General features: G+C 46.5%; 1 protein-coding gene across 1 annotated transcript in view; it reads left to right on the forward strand.

Annotated features, from left to right (window-relative positions):
• Nucleotides 1-10,527: 10,527 nt before the first annotated feature.
• LOC109885376 (uncharacterized protein KIAA1522 homolog) overlaps nucleotides 10,528-24,463 on the forward strand; it is a 97,777-nt gene continuing 83,841 nt past the window's right edge. The window contains 1 exon segment of the mRNA XM_031795020.1: nucleotides 10,528-11,548. Within this exon segment, the coding sequence (XP_031650880.1) occupies nucleotides 11,299-11,548 (250 nt within the window). The 5' untranslated portion in view covers nucleotides 10,528-11,298.

The following is a 24,463-nucleotide window of genomic DNA, read 5'->3' on the forward strand; positions in this document are numbered from 1 at the left end:
AGCTGAATAGATTTGGGAGAAGGAGAAATGGGGAAGGCTTGGGCGAGTTGCTGTTGGGGGTGCAGTGCTGTTGTCCGGGGTAGGAGTAGCCAGGTGGAAAGCATGGCCAGCCGTACAAAAATGCTTATTGAAATTCTCAATTATGGTGGATTTATCAGTGGTGACAGTGTTTCCTATCTTCAGTGCAGTGGGCAGCTGGGAGGAGGTGTTCTTATTCTCCATGGACTTTACAGTGTCCCAGAACTTTTTTGAGTTAGTGTTGCAGGAAGCAAATTTCTGCTTGAAAAAGCTAGCCTTGGCTTTTCTAACTGCCTGTGTATAATGATTTCTAGCTTCCCTGAACAGCTGCATATCACGGGGGCTGTTCGATGCTAATGCAGAACGCCATAGGATGTTTTTGTGTTGGTTAAGGGCAGTCAGGTCTGGGGAGAACCAAGGGCTATATCTGTTCCTGGTTCTAAATTTCTTGAATGGGGCATGTTTATTTAAGATGGTTAGGAAGGCATTTAAAAAAAAAAAAAAAAAATATCCAGGCATCCTCTACTGACGGGATGAGATCAATATCCTTCCAGGATACCCCGGCCAGGTCGATTAGAAAGGCCTGCTCGCAGAAGTGTTTCAGGGAGCGTTTTACAGTGATGAGTGGAGGTCGTTTGACCGCTGACCCATTACGGATGCAGGCAATGAGGCAGTGATCGCTGAGATCTTGGTTGAAGACAGCAGAGGTGTATTTAGAGGGGAAGTTGGTTAGGATGATATCTATGAGGGTGCCCGTGTTTAAGGTTTTGGGGAGGTACCTGGTAGGTTCATTGATTATTTGTGTGAGATTGAGGGCATCAAGTTTAGATTGTAGGATGGCTGGGGTGTTAAGCATGTTCCAGTTTAGGTCGCCTAGCAGCACGAACTCTGAAGATAGATGGGGGGCAATCAGTTCACATATGGTGTCCAGAGCACAGCTGGGGGCAGAGGGTGGTCTATAGCAGGCGGCAACGGTGAGAGACTTGTTTTTAGAGAGGTGGATTTTTAAAAGTAGAAGTTCAAATTGTTTGGGTACAGACCTGGATAGTAGGACAGAACTCTGCAGGCTATCTTTGCAGTAGATTGCAACACCGCCCCCTTTGGCAGTTCTATCTTGTCTGAAAATGTTGTAGTTTGGAATTAAAACTTCAGAATTTTTGGTGGTCTTCCTAAGCCAGGATTCAGACACAGCTAGAACATCCGGGTTGGCAGAGTGTGCTAAAGCAGTGAATAGAACAAACTTAGGGAGGAGGCTTCTAATGTTAACATGCATGAAACCAAGGCTATTACGGTTACAGAAGTCGTCAAAAGAGAGCGCCTGGGGAATAGGAGTGGAGCTAGGCACTGCAGGGCCTGGATTCACCTCTACATCGCCAGAGGAACATAGGAGGAGTAGAATAAGGGTACGGCTAAAAGCTATGAGAATTGGTCGTCTAGAACGTCTGGAACATAGAGTAAAAGGAGGTTTCTGGGGGCGATAAAATAGCATCAAGGTATAATGTACAGACAAATGTATGGCATATACATCAGTACAGCCTACTATATATATATCAGTACAGCCTACCATATGTATATCAGTACAGCCTACTCTAAATATATATCAGTACAGTCTACTATAGATTAGTACAGCCTACTATATATATATATCAGAACAGCCTACTATATATATATCAGTACAGCCTACTATAGATCAGTACAGTCTATTATATACATCAGTACAGCCTACTATAGATCAGTACAACCTACTATAGATCAGTACAACCTACTATATATATATCAGTACAGCCTACTATATATCAGTACAGCCTACTATATATATATCAGTACAGCCTACTATATATATATCAGTACAGCCTACTATATATCAGTACAACCTACTATATATCACTACAGCCTACTATATATACATCAGTACAGCCTACTATATACATCAGTACAGCCTACTATATACATCAGTACAGCCTACTATATATCAGTACAGCCTACTATATATTTAGCAGTACAGCCTACTATATATACATCAGTACAGCCTACTATAGATCAGTACAGTCTATTATATACATCAGTACAGCCTACTATAGATCAGTACAGCCTACTATATACATCAGTACAGCCTACTATATACATCAGTACAGCCTACTATATATATATCAGTACAGCCTACTATATACATCAGTACAGCCTACAATATACATCAGTACAGCCTACTATATATATATCAGTACAGCCTACTATATATCAGTACAACCTACTATATATCACTACAGCCTACTATATATACATCAGTACAGCCTACTATATACATCAGTACAGCCTACAATATACATCAGTACAGCCTACTATATATATATCAGTACAGCCTACTACATATATAGCAGTACAGCCTACTATATATACATCAGTACAGCCTACTATAGATCAGTACAGCCTATTATATACATCAGTACAGCCTACTATAGATCAGTATAGCCTACTATATACATAGGTACAGCCTACTATATACATCAGTACAGCCTAGTATATATATATATCAGTACAGCCTACTATAGATCAGTACAGCCTACTATATACATCAGTACAGCCTGGTATATATATACCAGTACAGCCTACTATATATCAGTACAACCTACTATATATCACTACAGCCTACTATATATATCAGTACAGCCTACTATATATATCAGTACAGCCTACTATATATACATCAGTACAGCCTACTATATATACATCAGTACAGCCTACTATATATGTAGCAGTACAGCCTACTATATATATATATCAGTACAGCACACTATAGATCAGTACAGCCTACTATAGATCAGTACAGCCTACTATATATAGATCAGTACATCCTACTATATATACATCAGTACAGCCTACTATATATACATCAGTACAGCCTACTATATATACATCAGTACATCCTACTATATATACATCAGTACAGCCTACTATATATATATCAGTACAGCCTACTATATATCAGTACAGCCTACTATATATACATCAGTACAGCCTACTATATATCAGTACAGCCTACTATACATCAGTACAGCCTACTATATATCAGTACATCCTACTATACATCAGTACAGCCTACTATATATATATCAGTACAGCCTACTATATATCAGTACAGCCTACTATATATACATCAGTACAGCCTACTATATATCAGTACAGCCTACTATATATATCAGTACAGCCTACTATATATATATCAGTACAGCCTACTATATATATATCAGTACAGCCTACTATATATCAGTACAGCCTACTATATATCAGTACAGCCTACTATATATCAGTACAGCCTACTATATATCAGTACAGCCTACTATATATCTATAGATCAGTACAGCCTACTATATATATCACTACAGAGATGACTGGTCCTGGACTCCTGACAGCTAATGGCTGGGCCCTGTCTAATGGCTGGGCCCTGTCTAACGGCTGGGCCCTGTCTAATGGCTGGGCCCTGTCTACTGGCTGGGCCCTGTCTACTGGCTGGGCCCTGTCTAACGGCTGGGCCCTGTCTAACGGCTGGGCCCTGTCTAACGGCTGGGCCCTGTCTAATGGCTGGGCCCTGTCTAATGGCTGGGCCCTGTCTAACGGCTGGGCCCTGTCTAACGGCTGGGCCCTGTCTGATGGCTGGGCCCTGTCTAATGGCTGGGCCCTGTCTAACGGCTGGGCCCTGTCTAAAGGCTGGGCCCTGTCTAATGGCTGGGCCCTGTCTAACGGCTGGGCCCTGTCTAACGGCTGGACCCTGTCAAAGAGTTGCTACAGATGAAATCCATCCATTGAAGTGTTGCTGAGCTATTTTAGTGCTCATGTTAGATATACGATATAAGATATATCACTGTTGTAGAATATCAGCCATTTAAATCCCCAAAGTAGTTAGTTTGTCCATCTGATTACTAAACACTCTCCTGGATCCATCCTCCCCTCACCTTTTCTCCCCCTGTCCTCTCATTCACCTCCCCCTAGCCTTTCTCCTCCTGTCCTCTCCTTCACCTCCCCCTAGCCTTTCTCCTCCTGTCCTCTCCTTCACCTCCCCCTAGCCTTTTCTCCCCCTGTCCTCTCCTTCACCTCCCCCTAGCCTTTCTCCTCCTGTCCTCTCCTTCACCTCCCCCTAGCCTTTCTCCTCCTGTCCTCTCCTTCACCTCCCCCTAGCCTTTTCTCCTCCTGTCCTCTCCTTCACCTCCCCCTAGCCTTTCTCCTCCTGTCCTCTCCTTCACCTCCCCCTAGCCTTTTCTCCCCCTGTCCTCTCCTTCACCTCCCCTTAGCCTTTCTCCTCCCGTCCTCTCCTTCACCTCTCCCTAGCCTTTTCTCCTGCTGTCTCCTTCACCTCCCCCTAGCCTTTCTCCTCCTGCACTCCCCTTCACCTCCCCCTAGCCTTTTCTCCTCCTGTCCTCTCCTTCACCTCCCCTAGCCTTTCTCCTCCTGTCCTCCCCTTCACCTCCCCTAGCCTTTCTCCTCCTGTCCTCTCCTTCACCTCCCCTAGCCTTTCTCCTCCTGTCCTCCCCTTCACCTCCCCTAGCCTTTCTCCTCCTGTCCTCTCCTTCACCTCCCCTAGCCTTTCTCCTCCTGTCCTCCCCTTCACCTCCCCTAGCCTTTCTCCTCCTGTCCTCCCCTTCACCTCCCCCTAGCCTTTCTCCTCCTGTCCTCCCCTTCACCTCCCCCTAGCCTTTCTCCTCCTGTCCTCTCCTTCACCTCCCCCTAGCCTTTTCTCCTCCTGTCCTCTCCTTCACCTCCCCCTAGCCTTTCTCCTCCTGTCCTCTCCTTCACCTCCCCCTAGCCTTTTCTCCCCCTGTCCTCTCCTTCACCTCCCCTTAGCCTTTCTCCTCCCGTCCTCTCCTTCACCTCTCCCTAGCCTTTTCTCCTGCTGTCTCCTTCACCTCCCCCTAGCCTTTCTCCTCCTGCACTCCCCTTCACCTCCCCCTAGCCTTTTCTCCTCCTGTCCTCTCCTTCACCTCCCTAGCCTTTCTCCTCCTGTCCTCCCCTTCACCTCCCCTAGCCTTTCTCCTCCTGTCCTCTCCTTCACCTCCCCTAGCCTTTCTCCTCCTGTCCTCCCCTTCACCTCCCCTAGCCTTTCTCCTCCTGTCCTCTCCTTCACCTCCCCTAGCCTTTCTCCTCCTGTCCTCCCCTTCACCTCCCCTAGCCTTTCTCCTCCTGTCCTCCCCTTCACCTCCCCCTAGCCTTTCTCCTCCTGTCCTCCCCTTCACCTCCCCCTAGCCTTTCTCCTCCTGTCCTCTCCTTCACCTCCCCCTAGCCTTTCTCCTCCTGTCCTCTCCTTCACCTCCCCCTAGCCTTTCTCCTCCTGTCCTCCCCTTCACCTCCCCCTAGCCTTTCTCCTCCTGTCCTCTCCTTCACCTCCCCTAGCCTTTTCTCCTCCTGTCCTCTCCTTCACCTCCCCCTAGCCTTTCTCCTCCTGTCCTCTCCTTCACCTCCCCCTAGCCTTTCTCCTCCCGTCCTCTCCTTCACCTCCCCCTAGCCTTTCTCCTCCCGTCCTCTCCTTCACCTCCCCCTAGCCTTTTCTCCTCCTGTCCTCCCCTTCACCTCCCCCTAGCCTTTGCTCCTCCTGCTGTCTCCTTCACCTCCCCCTAGCCTTTCTCCTCCTGTCCTCTCCTTCACCTCCCCCTAGCCTTTCTCCTCCTGTCCTCTCCTTCACCTCCCCCTAGCCTTTCTCCTCCCGTCCTCTCCTTCACCTCCCCCTAGCCTTTCTTCTCCCGTCCTCTCCTTCACCTCCCCCTAGCCTTTTCTCCTCCTGTCCTCCCCTTCACCTCCCCCTAGCCTTTGCTCCTCCTGCTGTCTCCTTCACCTCCCCCTAGCCTTTTCTCCTCCTGTCCTCTCCTTCACCTCCCCCTAGCCTTTCTCCTCCTGTCCTCCCTTCACCTCCCCCTAGCCTTTGCTCCTCCTGCTGTCTCCTTCACCTCCCCCTAGCCTTTTCTCCTCCTGTCCTCTCCTTCACCTCCCCCTAGCCTTTCTCCTCCTGCTGTCTCCTTCACCTCCCCCTAGCCTTTCTCCTCCTGTCCTCCCTTTCACCTCCCCCTAGCCTTTCTCCTCCTGTCCTCTCCTTCACCTCCCCCTAGCCTTTTCTCCCCCTGTCCTCTCCTTCACCTCCCCCTAGCCTTTCTCCTCCTGTCCTCTCCTTCACCTCCCCCTAGCCTTCTCCTCCTGTCCTCTCCTTCACCTCCCCCTAGCCTTTTCTCCTCCTGTCCTCTCCTTCACCTCCCCCTAGCCTTTCTCCTCCTGTCCTCCTCCTTCACCTCCCCCTAGCCTTTTCTCCTCCTGTCCTCTCCTTCACCTCCCCCTAGCCTTTCTCCTCCTGTCCTCCCCTTCACCTCCCCCTAGCCTTTGCTCCTCCTGCTGTCTCCTTCACCTCCCCCTAGCCTTTTCTCCTCCTGTCCTCTCCTTCACCTCCCCCTAGCCTTTCTCCTCCTGCTGTCTCCTTCACCTCCCCCTAGCCTTTCTCCTCCTGTCCTCCCTTTCACCTCCCCCTAGCCTTTCTCCTCCTGTCCTCTCCTTCACCTCCCCCTAGCCTTTCTCCTCCTGTCCTCCCCTTCACCTCCCCTAGCCTTTTCTCCTCCTGCTGTCTCCTTCACCTCCCCCTAGCCTTTTCTCCTCCTGCTGTCTCCTTCACCTCCCCCTAGCCTTTTCTCCTCCTGCTGTCTCCTTCACCTCCCCCTAGCCTTTCTCCTCCTGCTGTCTCCTTCACCTCCCCCTAGCCTTTTCTCCTCCTGTCCTCCTCTTCACCTCCCCCTAGCCTTTCTCCTCCCCGTCCTCTCCTTCACCTCCCCTTAGCCTTTCTCCTTCTGTCCTCCTCCTTCACCTCCCCCTAGCATTTCTCCCCCTGTCCTCTCCTTCACCTCCCCCTAGCCTTTTCTCCCCCTGTCCTCTCCTTCACCTCCCCCTAGCCTTTCTCCTCCCGTCCTCTCCTTCACCTCCCCCTAGCTTTTCTCCTCCTGCTGTCTCCTTCACCTCCCCCTAGCCTTTTCTCCCCCTGTCCTCTCATTCACCTCCCCTTAGCCTTTTCTCCTCCCGTCCTCTCCTTCACCTCCCCCTAGCCTTTCTCCTCCTGCTGTCTCCTTCACCTCCCCCTAGCCTTTTCTCCCCCTGTCCTCTCCTTCACCTCCCCCTAGCCTTTTCTCCTCCCGTCCTCTCCTTCACCTCCCCCTAGCCTTTCTCCTCCCGTCCTCTCCTTCACCTCCCCCTAGCCTTTCTCCTCCTGCTGTCTCCTTCACCTCCCCCTAGCCTTTCTCCTCCTGCTGTCTCCTTCACCTCCCCCTAGCCTTTTCTCCTCCTGTCCTCTCCTTCACCTCCCCCTAGCCTTTCTCCTCCTGTCCTCTCCTTCACCTCCCCCTAGCCTTTTCTCCTCCTGTCCTCTCCTTCACCTCCCCCTAGCCTTTTCTCCTCCTGTCCTCTCCTTCACCTCCCCCTAGCCTTTCTCCTGCTGTCTCCTTCACCTCCCCCTAGCTTTTCTCCTCCTGCTGTCTCCTTCACCTCCTCCTAGCCTTTTCTCCTCCTGTCCTCTCCTTCACCTCCCCCTAGCCTTTATCCTCCTGTCCTCCCCTTCACCTCCCCCTAGCCTTTTCTCCTCCTGTCCTCTCCTTCACCTCCCCCTAGCCTTTCTCCTCCTGTCCTCTCCTTCACCTCCCCCTAGCCTTTTCTCCTCCGGTCCTCTCCTTCACCTCCCCTAGCCTTTTCTCCTCCTGCTGTCTCCTTCACCTCCTCACTATCCCTCTCCAGCCTCTTCTTTCCTCCCCTTCTCATTCCGTACAGAGCTAGCAGAGCAAATGCTAGTACTGTGGGTTTGTAATGGGAGCAGAGGCTAGCAGAGCTAGCAGAGCAAATGCTAGTACTGTGGGGTTTATAATGGGAGCAGAGGCTAGCAGAGCTAGCTCGGAGGCAAATGCTAACAGCACTGTGGGAAGTGGGAGGGGGAGGCTAGCCCACAGAGGGAGGCACAAACAGCCAGCACTGAGCATGGAGCTTCATTCACTCGTACACTGCTAAACACAGAATACTGCAGCCTGCGCACAGAGGTAGAGAGAGAGAGAGAGAGAGAGAGAGAGAGAGAGAGAGAGAGAGAGAGAGAGAGAGAGAGACCAAAGGGGGAAAAGAGAAGAGGCATGGTTCGCAATGTGAGTAAGAAAGAGTTTGGGTACTTGGATAGACCAAGTTTGTGTGTTGCCATGGAGAGAGGGAGAGTGAGAAAAACATTTTGTTAACATTAACGTGGTGTGAGAGACAGTGGAGTGCTGGTGTGTGTCCGCATTTCTGTGTGTGTGTGTGTGTGTGTGTGTGTGTGTGTGTGTGTGTGTGTGTGTGTGTGTGTGTGTGTGTGTGTGTGTGTGTGTGTGTGTGTGTGTGTGTGTGTGTGTATGTGTGTGTGTGTGTGTGTGTGTGCAGAGATGGGTCCGAGAGAGAGAGTTTAGAATTACAGTAGAAGGAGATGACTGAGGTGGAAGTTACCTTCTGAATACTGTAGTGTGTGTGGATGTTTCCCAGCAGTAGAAGGAGAGGACTGAGGTGGAAGTTACCTTCTGAATACTGTAGTGTGTGTGGATGTTTCCCAGCAGTAGAAGGAGAGGACTGAGGTGGAAGTTACCTTCTGAATACTGTAGTGTGTGTGGATGTTTCCCAGCAGTAGAAGGAGAGGACTGAGGTGGAAGTTACCTTCTGAATACTGTAGTGTGTGTGGATGTTTCCCAGCAGTAGAAGGAGAGGACTGAGGTGGAAGTTACCTTCTGAATACTGTAGTGTGTGTGGATGTTTCCCAGCAGTAGAAGGAGAGGACTGAGGTGGAAGTTACCTTCTGAATACTGTAGTGTGTGTGGATGTTTCCCAGCAGTAGAAGGAGAGGACTGAGGTGGAAGTTACCTTCTGAATACTGTAGTGTGTGTGGATGTTTCCCAGCAGTAGAAGGAGAGGACTGAGGTGGAAGTTACCTTCTGAATACTGTAGTGTGTGTGGATGTTTCCCAGCAGTAGAAGGAGAGGACTGAGGTAGAAGTTACCTTCTGAATACTGTAGTGTGTGTGGATGTTTCCCAGCAGTAGAAGGAGAGGACTGAGGTGGAAGTTACCTTCTGAATACTGTAGTGTGTGTGGATGTTTCCCAGCAGTAGAAGGAGAGGACTGAGGTAGAAGTTACCTTCTGAATGTGGGCACTACTCAGAACAGGGTGGTGTTGGCTGGGGATTGTGTGTAGTACTCAGAACAGGGTGGTTTTGGCTGGGGAATGTGGGTAGTACTCAGAACAGGGTGGTGTTGGCTGGGGAATGTGGGTAGTACTCAGAACAGGGTGGTGTTGGCTGGGGAATGTGGGTAGTACTCAGAACAGGGTGGTGCTGGCTGGGGAATGTGGGTAGTACTCAGAACAGGGTGGTGTTGGCTGGGGATTGTGGGTACTACTCAGAACAGGGTGGTGTTGGCAGGGGATTGTGGGTACTACTCAGAACAGGGTGGTGTTGGCTGGGGATTGTGGGTACAACTCAGAACAGGGTGGTTTTGGCTGGGGATTGTGGGTACTACTCAGAACAGGGTGGTGTTGGCTGGGGAATGTGGGTACTACTCAGAACAGGGTGGTGTTGGCTGGGGATTGTGGGTACTACTCAGAACAGGGTGGTGTTGGCTGGGGATTGTGGGTACTACTCAGAACAGGGTGGTGTTGGCTGGGGATTGTGGGTACTACTCAGAAAAGGGTGGTGTTGGCTGGGGATTGTGGGTACTACTCAGAACAGGATGGTGTTAGCAGGGGATTGTGGGTACTACTCAGAACAGGATGGTGTTGGCAGGGGATTGTAGGTACTACTCAGAACAGGGTGGTGTTGGCTGGGGATTGTGGGTACTACCCCGAACAGGATGGTGTTGGCTGGGGATTGTGGGTACTACTCAGAACAGGATGGTGTTGACAGGGGAAGTACCCACATTTTTCCCATCTCTCTCTCTCCCTCCCTTTCTTTCTCTCTCTCTCTTTTACACATCCTTCTTTCTCTTTTATATGTCTCTCTCTCTTTTACACACCCCATTTCTCTTTATCCCCCTCCTTACTGAAAACTTCTTTTTTTTAATCCTGATGTGAACCACATGTGATCACACACTGTACTGGTTCTTCTCTCCTCCCCTGTGTTCCCTCTCTCCACACGCACAAATAAAATAATGGAGAGAGAGAGAGAGCGAGAGAGAGCGAGAGAGAGAGAGAGAGAGAGAGAGAGAGAGAGAGAGAGAGAGAGAGAGAGAGAGAGAGAGAGAGAGAGGGACAGAGAGAGAGAGAGAGAGAGAGAGAGAGAGAGAGAGAGAGAGAGGGGGACAGAGAGAGAGAGAGAGAGAGAGGGACAGAGAGAGAGAGAGAGAGAGAGAGAGAGAGAGGAGGGGGACAGAGAGAGAGAGAGAGAGAGAAGAGAGAGAGAGAGAGAGAGAGAGAGGGGGACAGAGAGAGAGAGAGAGAGAGAGAGAGAGAGAGAGAGAGAGAGAGAGAGAGAGAGAGAGGGGGACAGAGAGAGAGAGAGAGAGAGAGAGAGAGAGAGAGAGAGAGAGAGAGAGAGAGAGAAGGAAGGGTGGACTGTGTGTGTGGGAAAGTTCTTGTTATAACTGTGAGCTGGAGCTTTTCATGCATTACCGTTCCGCTGTGAATATCTCTGTGTCTGTCCTTGTCCCCTTTCCTTTCTCTCTCTTTCCTCCCGACCTCTTTAACTCTGTATGGTTGGAAAAGGACTTGTGAAGGAAGCATTTCAATCTTACTCTACACCGGTGGTTTACGAAGCATGTGACAATCAACATTTGATTTGATTTCTGACCCTTTTTTTCCTCCTTCTCTCCTTCTGTCTTTCTGACCCTGTGGCCCTCTGCTTATTATAGCAGGTGGTGACCCAGTGAAATATATAGAAATAGAGAGAAGAAGAAGAAGAAGAAGAAGAAGAAGAAGAAGAAGAAGAAGAAGAAGAAGAAGAAGAAGAAGAAGAGAAGAAGAGAAGAAGAAGAAGAAGAGAAGAAGAAGAAGAAGAAGAAGAAGAAGAAGAAGAAGAAGAAGAAGAAGAAGAGAAGAAGAAGAAGAAGAAGAAGAGGAAGAAGAAGAAGAGAAGAAGAAGAGAAGAAGAGAAGAAGAAGAGAAGAAGAAGAAGAAGAAAACGACAGAAGGATGGTTGAAAGAGAAGTTGAGAGGAGCCAACTTGACCCCTGACCCCTCAGAAGAGGAAAGGAGAGGAAAAACAGAAAGAGAGAAGGACATAAAGACAGAGAGGCCATCCCTTAAACCCCTAAAGAGGACCTCGGGAGTAATGTCCCGCCGGACCTCCGTGGGTGAGCTGGTTCCCAGGGACATCTCTGAAATCCTAGCCCGGGAAGGCAAGGCCCAACGTGGTCAGAAGAAGACCGGAGGTTCCCTGGGTCAGACCTTCAGCTGGTTGAAAGGAAGCAAGAGAAAGAAGAATGTCACTAATGGACAGAACCGGACGGGGGGTGGGATCGGAACTAAAGAGGGAAACGGAACCAAACATGGACAACACCAGAACAACGATACACCTAAAGGTAGGTCTGCATGGGTGAGATACGTTTTCCTTGGAATGTGTGTAGCAGAGGTTAACTGGGCGTGGCTAGAGTGACCTGTGATGTCACCTTCTCTGTGTTTCTGCTTTGTCGTTAGGGATGTCGATACACATCAGAGAGCCAAGTGTTGGTCATGGTATTGAATGCACGCTGCATGTTAGCACAGCTGTAGTGTGTAGGTTATCACCATCTCATCTGACTGTCTCTAGGGTGGTAAGTCAGGACTGAAGCATGAACCACACACACACACACTCACATATACACACACACACACACTCACATATACACACACACACACTCACATATACACACACACACACTCACATATACACATACACACACACACAGTGGGTTAATCCTCTCTTCTGTTTGTTGATCAGTTCGCTTGGTCACGTCAGCGGCACAGAGATTACCCACAATCCCCCATTTCCTGTTTTTGCTCTACCTCTAAAGCTGCCTCTTTCTCTCTGCTTCTCTCATTGTGTGTGTGTGTGTGTGTGTGTGTGTGTGTGTGTGTGTGCATGCGTGCGTGCGACTCCATACCGTCATCCTCCTGGCTAGCCAGAGTGTCCTGCTGCATCTGTTGATGCCTGGCTCTTTACTAACCAAACCAAGAGGGTTTCACAATGCAACACCACACCTCTCTGAGATGCGCTCCAGTTTACAAACGCTTCTGGTTTCAGTTGTGTAGTTGAGGTCAGTGTTTATAGAGAAGAGAGAGGTGGGCAGTGTATTTCCCTTGCTTTACCCACTGTCTCCGATACACCGTGGAGCAAAATGGATTGAGTGATTAAAGCCGTGTTTTTTGTTAGTGTGTGTGGGTGAGGTTCATTTGATGCAGAGAACTCTGTCATGACTACGGAGAAAATGAACAAAGCAAGCGAGGAACTCTTGTGTGGATGGTGGGGGGGAGGGGGGGGTTGTAGTCGATGAGTGGAGACAGGCTGCAACCCTTCTGGTACTGTCAGATCTTTCACTGTAGATTTCTATACGCTAAGGCGTATGATTGTCTGTCTGTCTGTCTGTTGTCTCTTTGCCTGTCTGTCTGTCTGTCTGTCTGTCTGGCTGTCTGGCTGCCTTCCTGCCTGTCTGTCTGTTTGCCTGTCTGCCTGTCTGTCTGCCTGTCAGCTGGGAGGTCCAGCTATTATAACCAGTGGAAAAATAGGAGTGGTTAAGGACTCCCTCGGGAGTCTATATACACTAACTTAACAGAACAACATTTCCCTATGTTTTGCTAGGAGGGCCATTAGAAGTTCCATGTTAATGAGTAGAACTTGGTTTATGACTAGCTCAAACATGAGTTGTATTTAGTTAGTATAGGCCATGGGAATGTTACCAAAAAGCTCTGGGTGGTTTAGTGTAGGACATGGGAATATATTTGTATTTTATATTTTCTCTTTAATCATAGCTTCCCGTCCTCGCACGAGGCCTTTTTGTCGTTCTGGTAAGCCGGCATTGTTCTTAAAAAAAAAAAAACTCTGGGTGGGTTGTTCCATGCAAATTCAGCAAGCCACGACACCCATCATCTCAGAAGCTCATCTCAGCTCTGAAGTTATTTCATTAGAAACAGATAAGATTAGCATTCCTGCAACATTATTTTGGGGAAATATAATATGATCTCTGAGAAATTCAAGCAAATTGATTATACCCAATGGGCAATGTTAAATTTAGGCCTATTAGGATTCATATAGTATTTCAATAAACATAGTACCTAACGTCCGATTTGGACCAAACTTGTTTCTAACAATGAGTTAGACATGAAGAATAGTCAAAAGCTAACCCTACATACCCCCCCCCCCCCCAACAACCAGTATACAGAACCAGTTCTCTCTGTCTGACAAGTTGTATGGAGCTGCAGCTTGGAGTATTGTTTCTTCATATTTTGTCAAATCAAATGGAACATTTTTTATTGGTCAGGTTTAATAGATTTGCAGATGATATCACAGGTGCAGTGAAATGCTTGTGTTTCTATGTTCTAACAGCACAGTAATACCGAACAATACAAAACATTACACACACAATCTAAAAAGTTAAAAAGAAATTAAGAAACATGTAATTTCGTGATGTTTTTCCCCTGTGTCCTTTAACTTGGTAGGGTAATGTCCCATCCTACATTCTGGTAATACCAGGTTCTGACCACTAGGTGGTGATGTTCAATCTATTAAATGAAACAAGTTTGAAGAATCCCGATCAATGATAAAGGATTGTTATAAATACAAAATCACATTGGGATCCTTACCCTGTCAGCAGTCTATTGATGAGGTTTGACAGCAACCCATGCTTTGGTTTGGTTGGCCACTGTTTCAAATGCTAACGTTTTAGCATTTTTGGCACAAAAATTGGCACACTACTGCGACCTGTCTGCTCTAGTCGGCTGGCCCCCGCTACGTATTCGTTGCCAGACCCATTGGCTCCAGGTCATCTACAAGTCTATGCTAGGTAAAGCTCTGCCTTATCTCAGCTCACTAGTCACGATAACAACACTGTCATGACGTTGGCCTCTTTGGGTATAGCAAGCCCATCCCCCTCTCTCCACCTCCCCCTTGCCTCCTTCAACTAGGTTGCTGTGGTCAGAGAGACGTCGTAAATTCCTGAGAAGACCCTGCCACATGGCCACATAGTATAAGAGGCAGATTACATTTTCATAGAGGACAAAGGAATTTCTTCCACCTCACAGAACTTGAGGTACAAACAAATGTCTTGTTCCTGAGAAAGTATAAAAGATCGGTGAAGAATCCAGCTACAAACTGGTTCGTTTGGTACAACTTGGGGAAGCTCATGGGAGATGGTGTGGCCACTTTACTATAACGCTGTTTATATAATAGCCTCAGATATGAGGTTTACATCTAATTGTTGTATAAGATGAATGAGTGAGTCCTTGGTGCCCTGACTTCCTAGTAATTATGGTTACATGATTAATCAGTCTAATCGCGTAATACTTAATTACAGAGAATCTTTGATAAAAAATATAAGTCTTCAGTTAATGATAGTAAAGACACGACAACACCCACCCGTAGCACGCGCTCCAGCAGGTATATCTCACTGGTCATCCCCAAAGCCAACACCTCCTTTGGCCGCCTTTCCTTCCAGTTCTCTGCTGCCAGTGACTGGAACGAATTGCAAAAAACGCTGAAGCTGGAGATTTACATTTCCCTCACTAACTTTAAACATCAACTATCTGTGCAGCTAACCGATCGCTGCAGCTCTACATAGTCCATCTGTAAATAGCCCATCCAATCTACCTACCTCATCCCCATTTTGTTCTTATTTACTTTTCTGTTCTTTTGCACACCAGTATCTCTACTTACACACCATCATCTGCTCATCATCATCTGCTCATCTATCACTCTAGTGTTAATCTTCTATATTATAATTACTTTGCTATTATGGCCTATTTATTGCAATACCTCCTTATGCCATTTGCACACACTGTATATAGACTTTAAATCTTTTTCTATTGTGTTATTGACTGTACACTTTGTTTATTCCATGTGTAACTTGAGACTCTGTTTTTTTCTCACACCTGTTTTCTCTCTCTCTCTTTGTTTGTCTGTGAAATAAGAAAGAGAGAGAGAAAGAGAGAGAGAGGCCTAATTTCCTAAGAATGAGGAAACAGTGTAGTGGACCTTAAAAGGTACTTCCTCCTGCTGTTGATATTTCTAGAACCAGCTGAGTGTCTTTACAACACCAGACCAACCTGAAGAGCAGGAGGCTTTACACAAACCAACCTGTCTGTGTGTTAGTGTGTGTCTGGGAATGTACTATATGCAATGGGGGTTGATTGCGTGCGTGCGTGTTTGTGGGTGTGTCTGTGTGTGTGTGAGAGAGTGTTTGTGGGTGTGTCTGTGTGTGTGTGCGTGTTTGTGGGTGTGTCTGCGTGTTTGTGGGTGTGTGTGTGTGTGTGTGAGAGAGTGTTTGTGGGTGTGTCTGTGTGTCTGTGGGTGTGTCTGTGTGTGTGTGAGAGCGTGTTTGTGGGTGTGTCTGTGTGTGTGTGCGTGCGTGTTTGTGCGTGTGTCTGTGTGTCTGTGGGTGTGTCTGTGTGTGTGTGAGAGCGTGTTTGTGGGTGTGTCTGTGTGTGTGTGCGTGCGTGTTTGTGGGTGTGTCTGTGTGTGTGCGCGTGTGTGTGTGTGTGTGTGTCTGTGTCTGTGTCTGTCTGTCTGTCTGTCTGTCTGTCTGTCTGTCTGTCTGTCTGTCTGTCTGTCTGTCTGTCTGTCTGTCTGTCTGTCTGTCTGTGTGTGTGTGTGTGTGTGTGTGTGTGTGTGTGTGTGTGTGTGTGTGTGTGTGTGTGTGTGTGTGTGTGTGTGTGTGTGTGTGTGAGAGTGAAACATCTGTACTTTCTCGATACTGAAACGGTTCGGTACTAGAAAATGTGTCTCACGTCATATTTGGATTGAGAGGATCCAGTCTGTCTAGTAACTTGTCTGAATCTTCTCTAGGGGGCAGTAGTGAGCTAGCCAGACTAATTATCTTCTCTAGGGGGCAGTAGTGAGCTAGCCAGACTAATGATCTTCTCAAGGGGGTGGTAGTGAGCTAGCCAGACTAATTATCTTCTCAAGGGGGTGGTAGTGAGCTAGCCAGACTAATTATCTTCTCAAGGGGTTGGTAGTGAGCTAGCCAGACTAATTATCTTCTCAAGGGGGTGGTAGTGAGCTAGCCAGACTACTTGTCTTCTCAAGGGGGCAGTAGTGAGCTAGCCAGACTATTTGTCTTCTCAAGGGGGCAGTAGTGAGCTAGCCAAACTACTTGTCTTCTCAAGGGGGCAGTAGTGAGCTAGCCACACTACTTGTCTTCTCAAGGGGGCAGTAGTGAGCTAGCCAGACTAATTATCTTCTCTAGGGGGTGGTAGTGAGCTAGCCAGACTACTTGTCTTCTCAAGGGGGCAGTAGTGAGCTAGCCAGACTACTTGTCTGCTCAAGGGGGCAGTAATGAGCTAGCCAGAATACTTGTCTGCTCAAGGGGGCAGTAGTGAGCTAGCCACGCTACTTGTCTGCTCAAGGGGGCAGTAGTAAGCTAGCCAGACTACTTGTCTGCTCAAGGGGGCAGTAGTAAGCTAGCCAGACTACTTGTCTGCTCAAGGGGGCAGTAGTAAGCTACCCAGACTACTTGTCTGCTCTAGGGGGCAGTAGTGAGCTAGCCAGGCTACTTGCGCATACAACTGACACGGCTCAGCCACTTTTGAGAAGCAAGCGAGAGGAGAGAAAATGCAGACAGCTTTGGCTTCTTCTAAAGAAAACATCATACCTCCACGGCCGCAGCTTGTTGACAAAACTGGCTCCAGATGTACTTTGCTTCCAGAGCAGATGAGCCCACTGAATCAACCATGTTAAAAAAAGGGTGTTACAAAGCAGTGCAAAGGAGGTTTAGTTGGTTTAGTTTTTTTTGCATAGTGACGTTATTCTGCTAACAACTAAATTCTAATTATTTTTGAGTGGCAATGACATCAACATATATTCAGCAAGACATTCATGTGAGCATTATAATACGTGAAAGGCACTTATATTTTAGCTATGTTAGCAATATTTAGTCAACTGTGCGTTAGTCTCTGCGAACTAAAAGCAGCCACTAGCCAGCCAGCAGCTATGGGCAGAGCATTGCACTCTGGGAGTTGAAATTATAGTATGCTGTTTTTCTACGGTGTTTAGAAATGAGCTTCAAAGTGTGTGTTTTTAATGTAGTTTTGGAACTAAACTTTTAAATTAATACATACATGTATTAAGTAGAAAAAAACATGTTGACTCACCCTACTTGTACAGAAACGTCAATTTCATCCTCTTTCATCCTTTTCATCCGTGCTTCTACACCTGCATTGCTTGCTGTTTGGGGTTTTAGGCTGGGTTTCTGTACAGCACTTTGAGATATCAGCTGATGTACGAAGGGCTATATAAATACATTTGATTTGATTTGACATGCATTTAGCTGTAATGAATAATGAATTATAGGTCTAAGGAATGTCATTTAACCCAATATTATTATCATTTAAATAAATTTAAATTACCCTGATATGTATCAAGAAAAAAACATTCAAAATAATTGATTGTCTGTTTCATAATTTTCCGTCACAAGAGACTGAATGTATCTAACCGGAGAAAACATCCGAGCGAAACAGCCCTCTCTGTCTCTGTATGTGTAGCCCATCTATCTGATGCTGTCTGGTCATAAAGACATTGTTGCCGTCCGTAGCATTGAATGCAAAGGAAATCTGCAAGCATTTGGCCTCCATTGATTAAAAAAAAGTATTAAAAAATAATAGCCAATCAGCTTTGAGCTACAAATAAGTGAGCTCAACTGTGAATGGTCCTGGTGCACCAAAAACAAGTGTCAAGGGAAGTCAGTTTGGATTTTGGCTTCACACCAATCACATCACATCACATGACATGACATGACATCACATGACACCACATCACATCACATGACACCATATCACATCACATGACATCACACCACATCGATAGCAATAGGTCATTGACAGAAACAACTTGAAATGTTGCATCACGTTATGTTGGACTTGTGGTTTTACTTAATTTCTCAGCCAATGATTATACCGCCAATTCTGATCCAACCATTAATTCATGTGTTGTTGAGCCCTTGGCCGGAAAGGAAGTTCAATATGTAGCTAGATGTGGAAGACTAACGTTAACTAGCTAAAGTTTACCGTGAAAGGAATTAAGGCTAGTAATTAAGCATTTTAGCCAGGTAGCCTAGGACAACAACAACTAAAAGCAGGTGCTGAATGACCGAGTCACAGACCACTTCGGCGACGTGAAAAAGAGGAGGATGAAATTGACGTTTCTGTACAAGTAGGGTGAGTCAACATGTTTTTTTGTACTTACACAAACAGACACACACACACACGCACGCACACACACACACACACACATTTACATAAATATTCAGACTCTTTACTCAGTACTTTGTTGAAGCACTGTAGGCAGTGATTACAGCCTCAAGTCTTCTTGGGTATGAGGCTACAAGCTTGGCACACCTGTATTTGGGGAGTTTATCCCATTCTTCTCTGCAGATCCTCTCAAGCTCTGTCAGGTTGGACGGGGAGCGTCGCTGCACAGCTATTTTCAGGTTTCTCCAGAGATGTTCGAACGGGTTCAAGTCTGGGCTCTGGCTTGGCCCCTGAAGGACGTTCAGAGACTTGTCCCCAAGCCACCCCTGCATTGTCTTGGCTGTGTACTTAGGTTGTTGTCCTGTTGGAAGGTGAACCTTCTCCCCAGTCTGAGGTCCTGAGCTCTCTGGAACAACTTTTTTGTCAATAAACTCTCTGTACTTTGCTCCATTCATCTTTCCTTTGATCCTGACTAGTCTCCCAGTCCCTGCCGCTGAAAAACATCCTCACAGCATGATGCTGTCACCACCTTGCCTCACCGTAGGGATGGTGCCAGGTTTCCTCCAGAAGAGTCCAGAGAATCTTGTTTCTCATGGTCTGAGAGTCCTTTAGGTGCCTTTTGGCAAACTCCAAGCGGGCTGTCATATGCCTTTTACCGAGGAGTAGCTTCTGTCTGGCCACTCTACCATGAAAGCCTGATTGGTGGAGTGCTGCAGAGATGGTTGTTCTTCTGGAAGGTTCTCCCATCTCCATCGAGGAACTCAGGAGCTCTGTTAGAGTGACCATCAGGTTCTTGGTCACCTTCCTGACCAAGGCCCTTCTCCCCCGATTGCTCAGTTTCGCCGGGCGCCCAGCACTAGGAAGAGTCTTGGTGGGTCCAAACTTCTTCCATTTAAGAATGATGGAGGCCACTGTGTTCTTGAGGACCTTCAATGCAGCAGACATATTTTGGTACCCTTCCCCAGATCTGTGCTTCGACACAATCCTGTCTGGGAGCTCTACGGACAATTCCTTCGACCTCATGGCTTGATTTTTGCTCTGACATGCACTGTCAACTGTGGGACCTTATATAGACAGATAGTGTGTGTCTTTCCAAATCATGTCCAATCAGTTTAATTTATCACAGGTGGACTCCAATCAAGTTGTAGAAACATCTCAAGGATGATCAATGGAAACAGGATGCACCTGAGCTCAATTTCAAGTCTCATAGCAAAGAGTCTGAATACTTATGTAAATAAGGTATTTCTGTTTAGTTTTTTTATATATTTGAAAATATGTCTAAAAACCATTGGGTGTGTCGTGAAAAACATTTTTTTTAAATCAATTTCAGAATAAAGACTGTAATGTAACAAAATATGCATCAATGGAAGGGGCCTGAATACTCATCCGCCCTGTAGGAGATTTGATGCTGTTGAAATGTTGAGGTTGAAGTGTTGCTGGAGGCAGCTTCTGTTTTCTTTGTGACTTACAGTAACTATGGTTCTAAATCAATAGTTGTTTAAGTGGTCATGCTGTAAGTCATGTAACTGTTGGTTACAATATGCTTTCTTCCCCGGACAGATGTTGCTCTCCGGTTTTCTGATGAAAACAAAGGAGTGGTTGAATTTATTCTGCCACTGTGTCTTCTTATTGTCTCGGCCTTTAGGCCTACATATCACGTTGTCAAGGCATATGAACTAACAGGTTAATTAAAGAGCAAACAACCCAAAACCCAAAGGGATTTTATTTTCTGTCTTGGCTTCCCCAGTGGTTCTGTATTTTGAATGCTTTGACTCTCCAACATTGAAGATATTCTTCTGTTATTTAATTAGTGTTATATTTTTTGGGGAAAGAAATTGAATGTGTGTGTGATGTGTGTGTGTGTGTGTGTGTGTGTGTGTGTGTGTGTGTGTGTGTGTGTGTGTGTGTGTGTGAGAGAGAGTGCGTGTGGTTGCTTGGTTGCCAGTTTGAGTCCAGATTTATGTAGATGTTACACAGGAACAAAACGCCTTATTCAGAGAGGAGAGACTCAGAGGGAATGTTCTTTAAAATACACTCACACACACACACACACACACACACACACACACACACACACACACACACACACACACACACACACACACACACACACACACACACACACACACACAGACTTCGCTCAATGGCACAGAAATGTCTCCCTATTTTTCTTTCATAAAACATTTTTTGTCACCTCTCATTTTGTCTCTCCTTCTCTCAGAGCCACAGTTATCACCCTTAACAAAGTTATTAATTAAGTAAATTCTACTGTCTGATGTTCTCTCTCGCTAGTAATGTTATGCTGTTTTTAAAATTGGATTTATCTGTTATTTTACCAGGTAAGTTGACTGAGAACACGTTCTCATTTGCAGCAACAACCTGGGGAATAGTTACAGGGGAGAGGAGGGGGATGAATGAGCCAATTGTAAACTGGGGTTATTAGGTGACCATGATGGTTTGATGGCCAGATTGGGAATTTAGCCAGGACACCGGGGTTAACACCCCTACTCTTACGATAAGTGCCATGGATCTTTAATGACCTCAGAGAGCCAGGACACCCGTTTAGCATCCCATCCGAAAGACGGCACCCTACAAAGGGCAGTGTCCCCAATCACTGCCCTGGGGAATTGGGATATTTTTTCAGACCAGAGGAAACAGTGCCTCCTACTGGCCCTCCAACACCACTTACAGCAGCATCTGGTCTCCCATGCAGATCCCAACGAGAACCAACCCTGCATAGCTTCAGAAGTAAGCCAGCAGTGGTATGCAGGGTGGTATGCTGCTGGCAAATGTGATGTGATGCTAGTGATGTGATGTGATGCTGGTGATGTGATGCTGGTGATGTGATGTGATGCTGGTGATGTGATGCTAGTGATGTGATGCAGGTGATGTGATACTAGTGATGTGATGCTGGTGATGTGATGCTAGTGATGTGATGCTAGTGATGTGATGCTAGTGATGTGATGATGGTGATGTGATGTTGCTGCTATCAACAACATTGAGCTTAGGTCGGCACCACACGCATTACATCACCTCTTGTCTGCACACACACACACACACACACACACACACACACACACACACACACACACACACACACACACACACACACACACACACACACACACACACACACACACACACACACACACACACACACACACACACACAGCCCAGCCCATCACCAGGGGGTTAAACACAGACCTCCCCTGACTACTATTGACTAGCTGGGTGTTTTAGTGGTGAGGTCATTATTTCTCAATCCCTGGATATTCGGAGTGTTTTCTGGATAGAGTTTCAGCTATTGGACCTAATCTCTGCCTCCAGGGCAGTAGGCAGATCTATGTGGTGTGGTATGAATGAGTATGTGCACGTGTATGTCTGTCTGTGTGCTTGTTATATCTCTGTGGGCGAGGGGCACTTTTTGCATTGTATAATTACTGTGCTTTGTACGCAGACCTTAGATTACAAACTGTACATGGAGGAGGAGGTGGAGGTGCAGTTAACTTGTCTAAACTACAGTAAACTATATCTGTCTCTGTCTCGGTAGTACAGTGTATGTTGTGTTGCACAAGGGAGACAGGCAACAGGAAAGAGTGACTCACAAAAGGGGAGGTCACAGTGGAAAGAGAGAGAAGAGTTTAAATGTTTAATGAAGTGATAGTCTTCAATGGTCTCACTGAACGATAGACCCACGTTAATCACTCACTCACACACACACACACACACACACACACACACACACACACACACACACACACACACACACACACACACACACATACACACACACACACACACTTTGACAAGCGATAATTGTCCTGTGTAAACTGATATCTGTGTCGGGGCGTAGAACCCTCACCCCCGGCAACGCGGTATTGTGTGGTAATAGTTACCCTGGCAACATTATTGTGAGGCAATAACGAACCAAAGTGTGATGTCACAAAGGGCCGTGGTCGACTCGACTCGCTTCAGATAGGTCACTTTTCTTTCCAGCTGTTCAATTCAAATTCTATTCAATTGGAGTAACTTCTATTTAACTGAAGTAACTTCTATTTTTCCTGGGAGGGAACATCTTGTATGGTGATGAATGGTACATACATGACAGCAACATAGAGTAGAACCCTAAACCATATAGGCTACAGTAGGAAGGATTAGAAGCAGGCTATGTGCTCACTGCCCACAAAATGAGGTGGAAACTGAGCTGCACTTCCTAACCTCCTGCCCAATGTATGACCATATTAGAGAGACATATTTCCCTCAGATTACACAGATCCACAAAGAATTCGAAAACAAATCCAATTTTGAAAAACTCCCATATCTACTGGGTGAAATTCCACAGTGTTCCATCACAGCAGCAAGATTTGTGACCTGTTGCCACGAGAAAAGGGCAACCAGTGAAGAACAAACACCATTGTAAATACAACCCATATCTATGCTTATTTATTTTATCTTGTGTCCTTTACAATTTGTATTGTAATTTTTATTGTTTATTTCACTTTATATATTCACTTTATATATTATCTACCTCACTTGCTTTGGCAATGTTAACACATGTTTCCCATGCCAATAAAGCCCTTGAATTGAATTGAATTGACAGAGAGACAGAGAGACAGAGAGACAGAGAGACAGAGAGACAGAGAGACAGAGTGATGGAAAGTGGTGTGCGGTTAAAATTGGCAAAAAACACACACGTTTCTTCACACAGGGTCGTGGGGTTAGACAGGGATGCAGCTTAAGCCCCACCCTCTTCAACATATATATCAACGAATTGGCGCGGGCACTAGAAAAGTCTGCAGCACCCGGCCTCCCCCTGCTAGAATCCGAAGTCAAATGTCTGCTGTTTGCTGATGATCTGGTGCTTCTGTCACCAACCAAGGAGGGCCTACAGCAGCACCTAGATCTTCTGCACAGATTCTGTCAGACCTGGGCCCTGACAGTAAATCTCAGTAAGATCAAAATAATGGTGTTCCAAAAAAGGTCCAGTCACCAGGACCACAAATACAAATTCCATCTAGACACTGTTGCCCTAGAGCACACAAAAAACTATACATACCTTGGCCTAAACATCAGCGCCACAGGTAACTTCCACAAAGCTGTGAACGATCTGAGAGACAAGGCAAGAAGGGCATTCTATGCCATCAAAAGGAACATAAATTTCAACATACCAATTAGGATTTGGCTAAAAATACTTGAATCAGTTATAGAGCCCATTGCCCTTTATGGTTGTGAGGTCTGGGGTCCGCTCACCAACCAAGACTTCACAAAATGGGACAAACACCAAATTGAGACTCTGCACGCAGAATTCTGCAAAAATATCCTCCGTGTACAACGTAGAACACCAAATAATGCATGCAGAGCAGAATTAGGCCGATACCCACTAATTATCAAAATCCAGAAAAGAGCCGTTAAATTCTACAACCACCTAAAAGGAAGCGATTCCCAAACCTTCCATAACAAAGCCATCACCTACAGAGAGATGAACCTGGAGAAGAGTTCCCTAAGCAAGCTGGTCCTGGGGCTCTGTTCACAAACACACCCTACAGAGCCCCAGGACAGCAGCACAATTAGACCCAACCAAATCATGAGAAAACAAAAAGAGAAAACAAAAAAACAGAGCAAACTAGAATGCTATTTGGCCCTACACAGAGAATACACAGTGGCAGAATACCTGACCACTGTGACTGACCCAAAATTAAGGAAAGCTTTGACTATGTACAGACTCAGTGAGCATAGCCTTGCTATTGAGAAAGGCCGCCGTAGGCAGACATGGCTCTCAAGAGAAGACAGGCTATGTGCTCACTGCCCACAAAATGAGGTGGAAACTGGGCTGCACTTCCTAACCTCCTGCCCAATGTATGACCATATTAGAGAGACATATTTCCCTCAGATTACACAGATCCACAAAGAATTCGAAAACAAATCCAATTTTGAAAAACTCCATATCTACTGGGTGAAATTCCACAGTGTGCCATCACAGCAGCAAGATTTGTGACCTGTTGCCATGAGAAAAGGGCAACCAGTGAAGAACAAACACCATTGTAAATACAACCCATATTTAT

This window comes from Oncorhynchus kisutch, linkage group LG17 (genome assembly GCF_002021735.2).
Source record: "Oncorhynchus kisutch isolate 150728-3 linkage group LG17, Okis_V2, whole genome shotgun sequence".
In the NCBI taxonomy this organism is placed as follows: domain Eukaryota; kingdom Metazoa; phylum Chordata; class Actinopteri; order Salmoniformes; family Salmonidae; genus Oncorhynchus; species Oncorhynchus kisutch.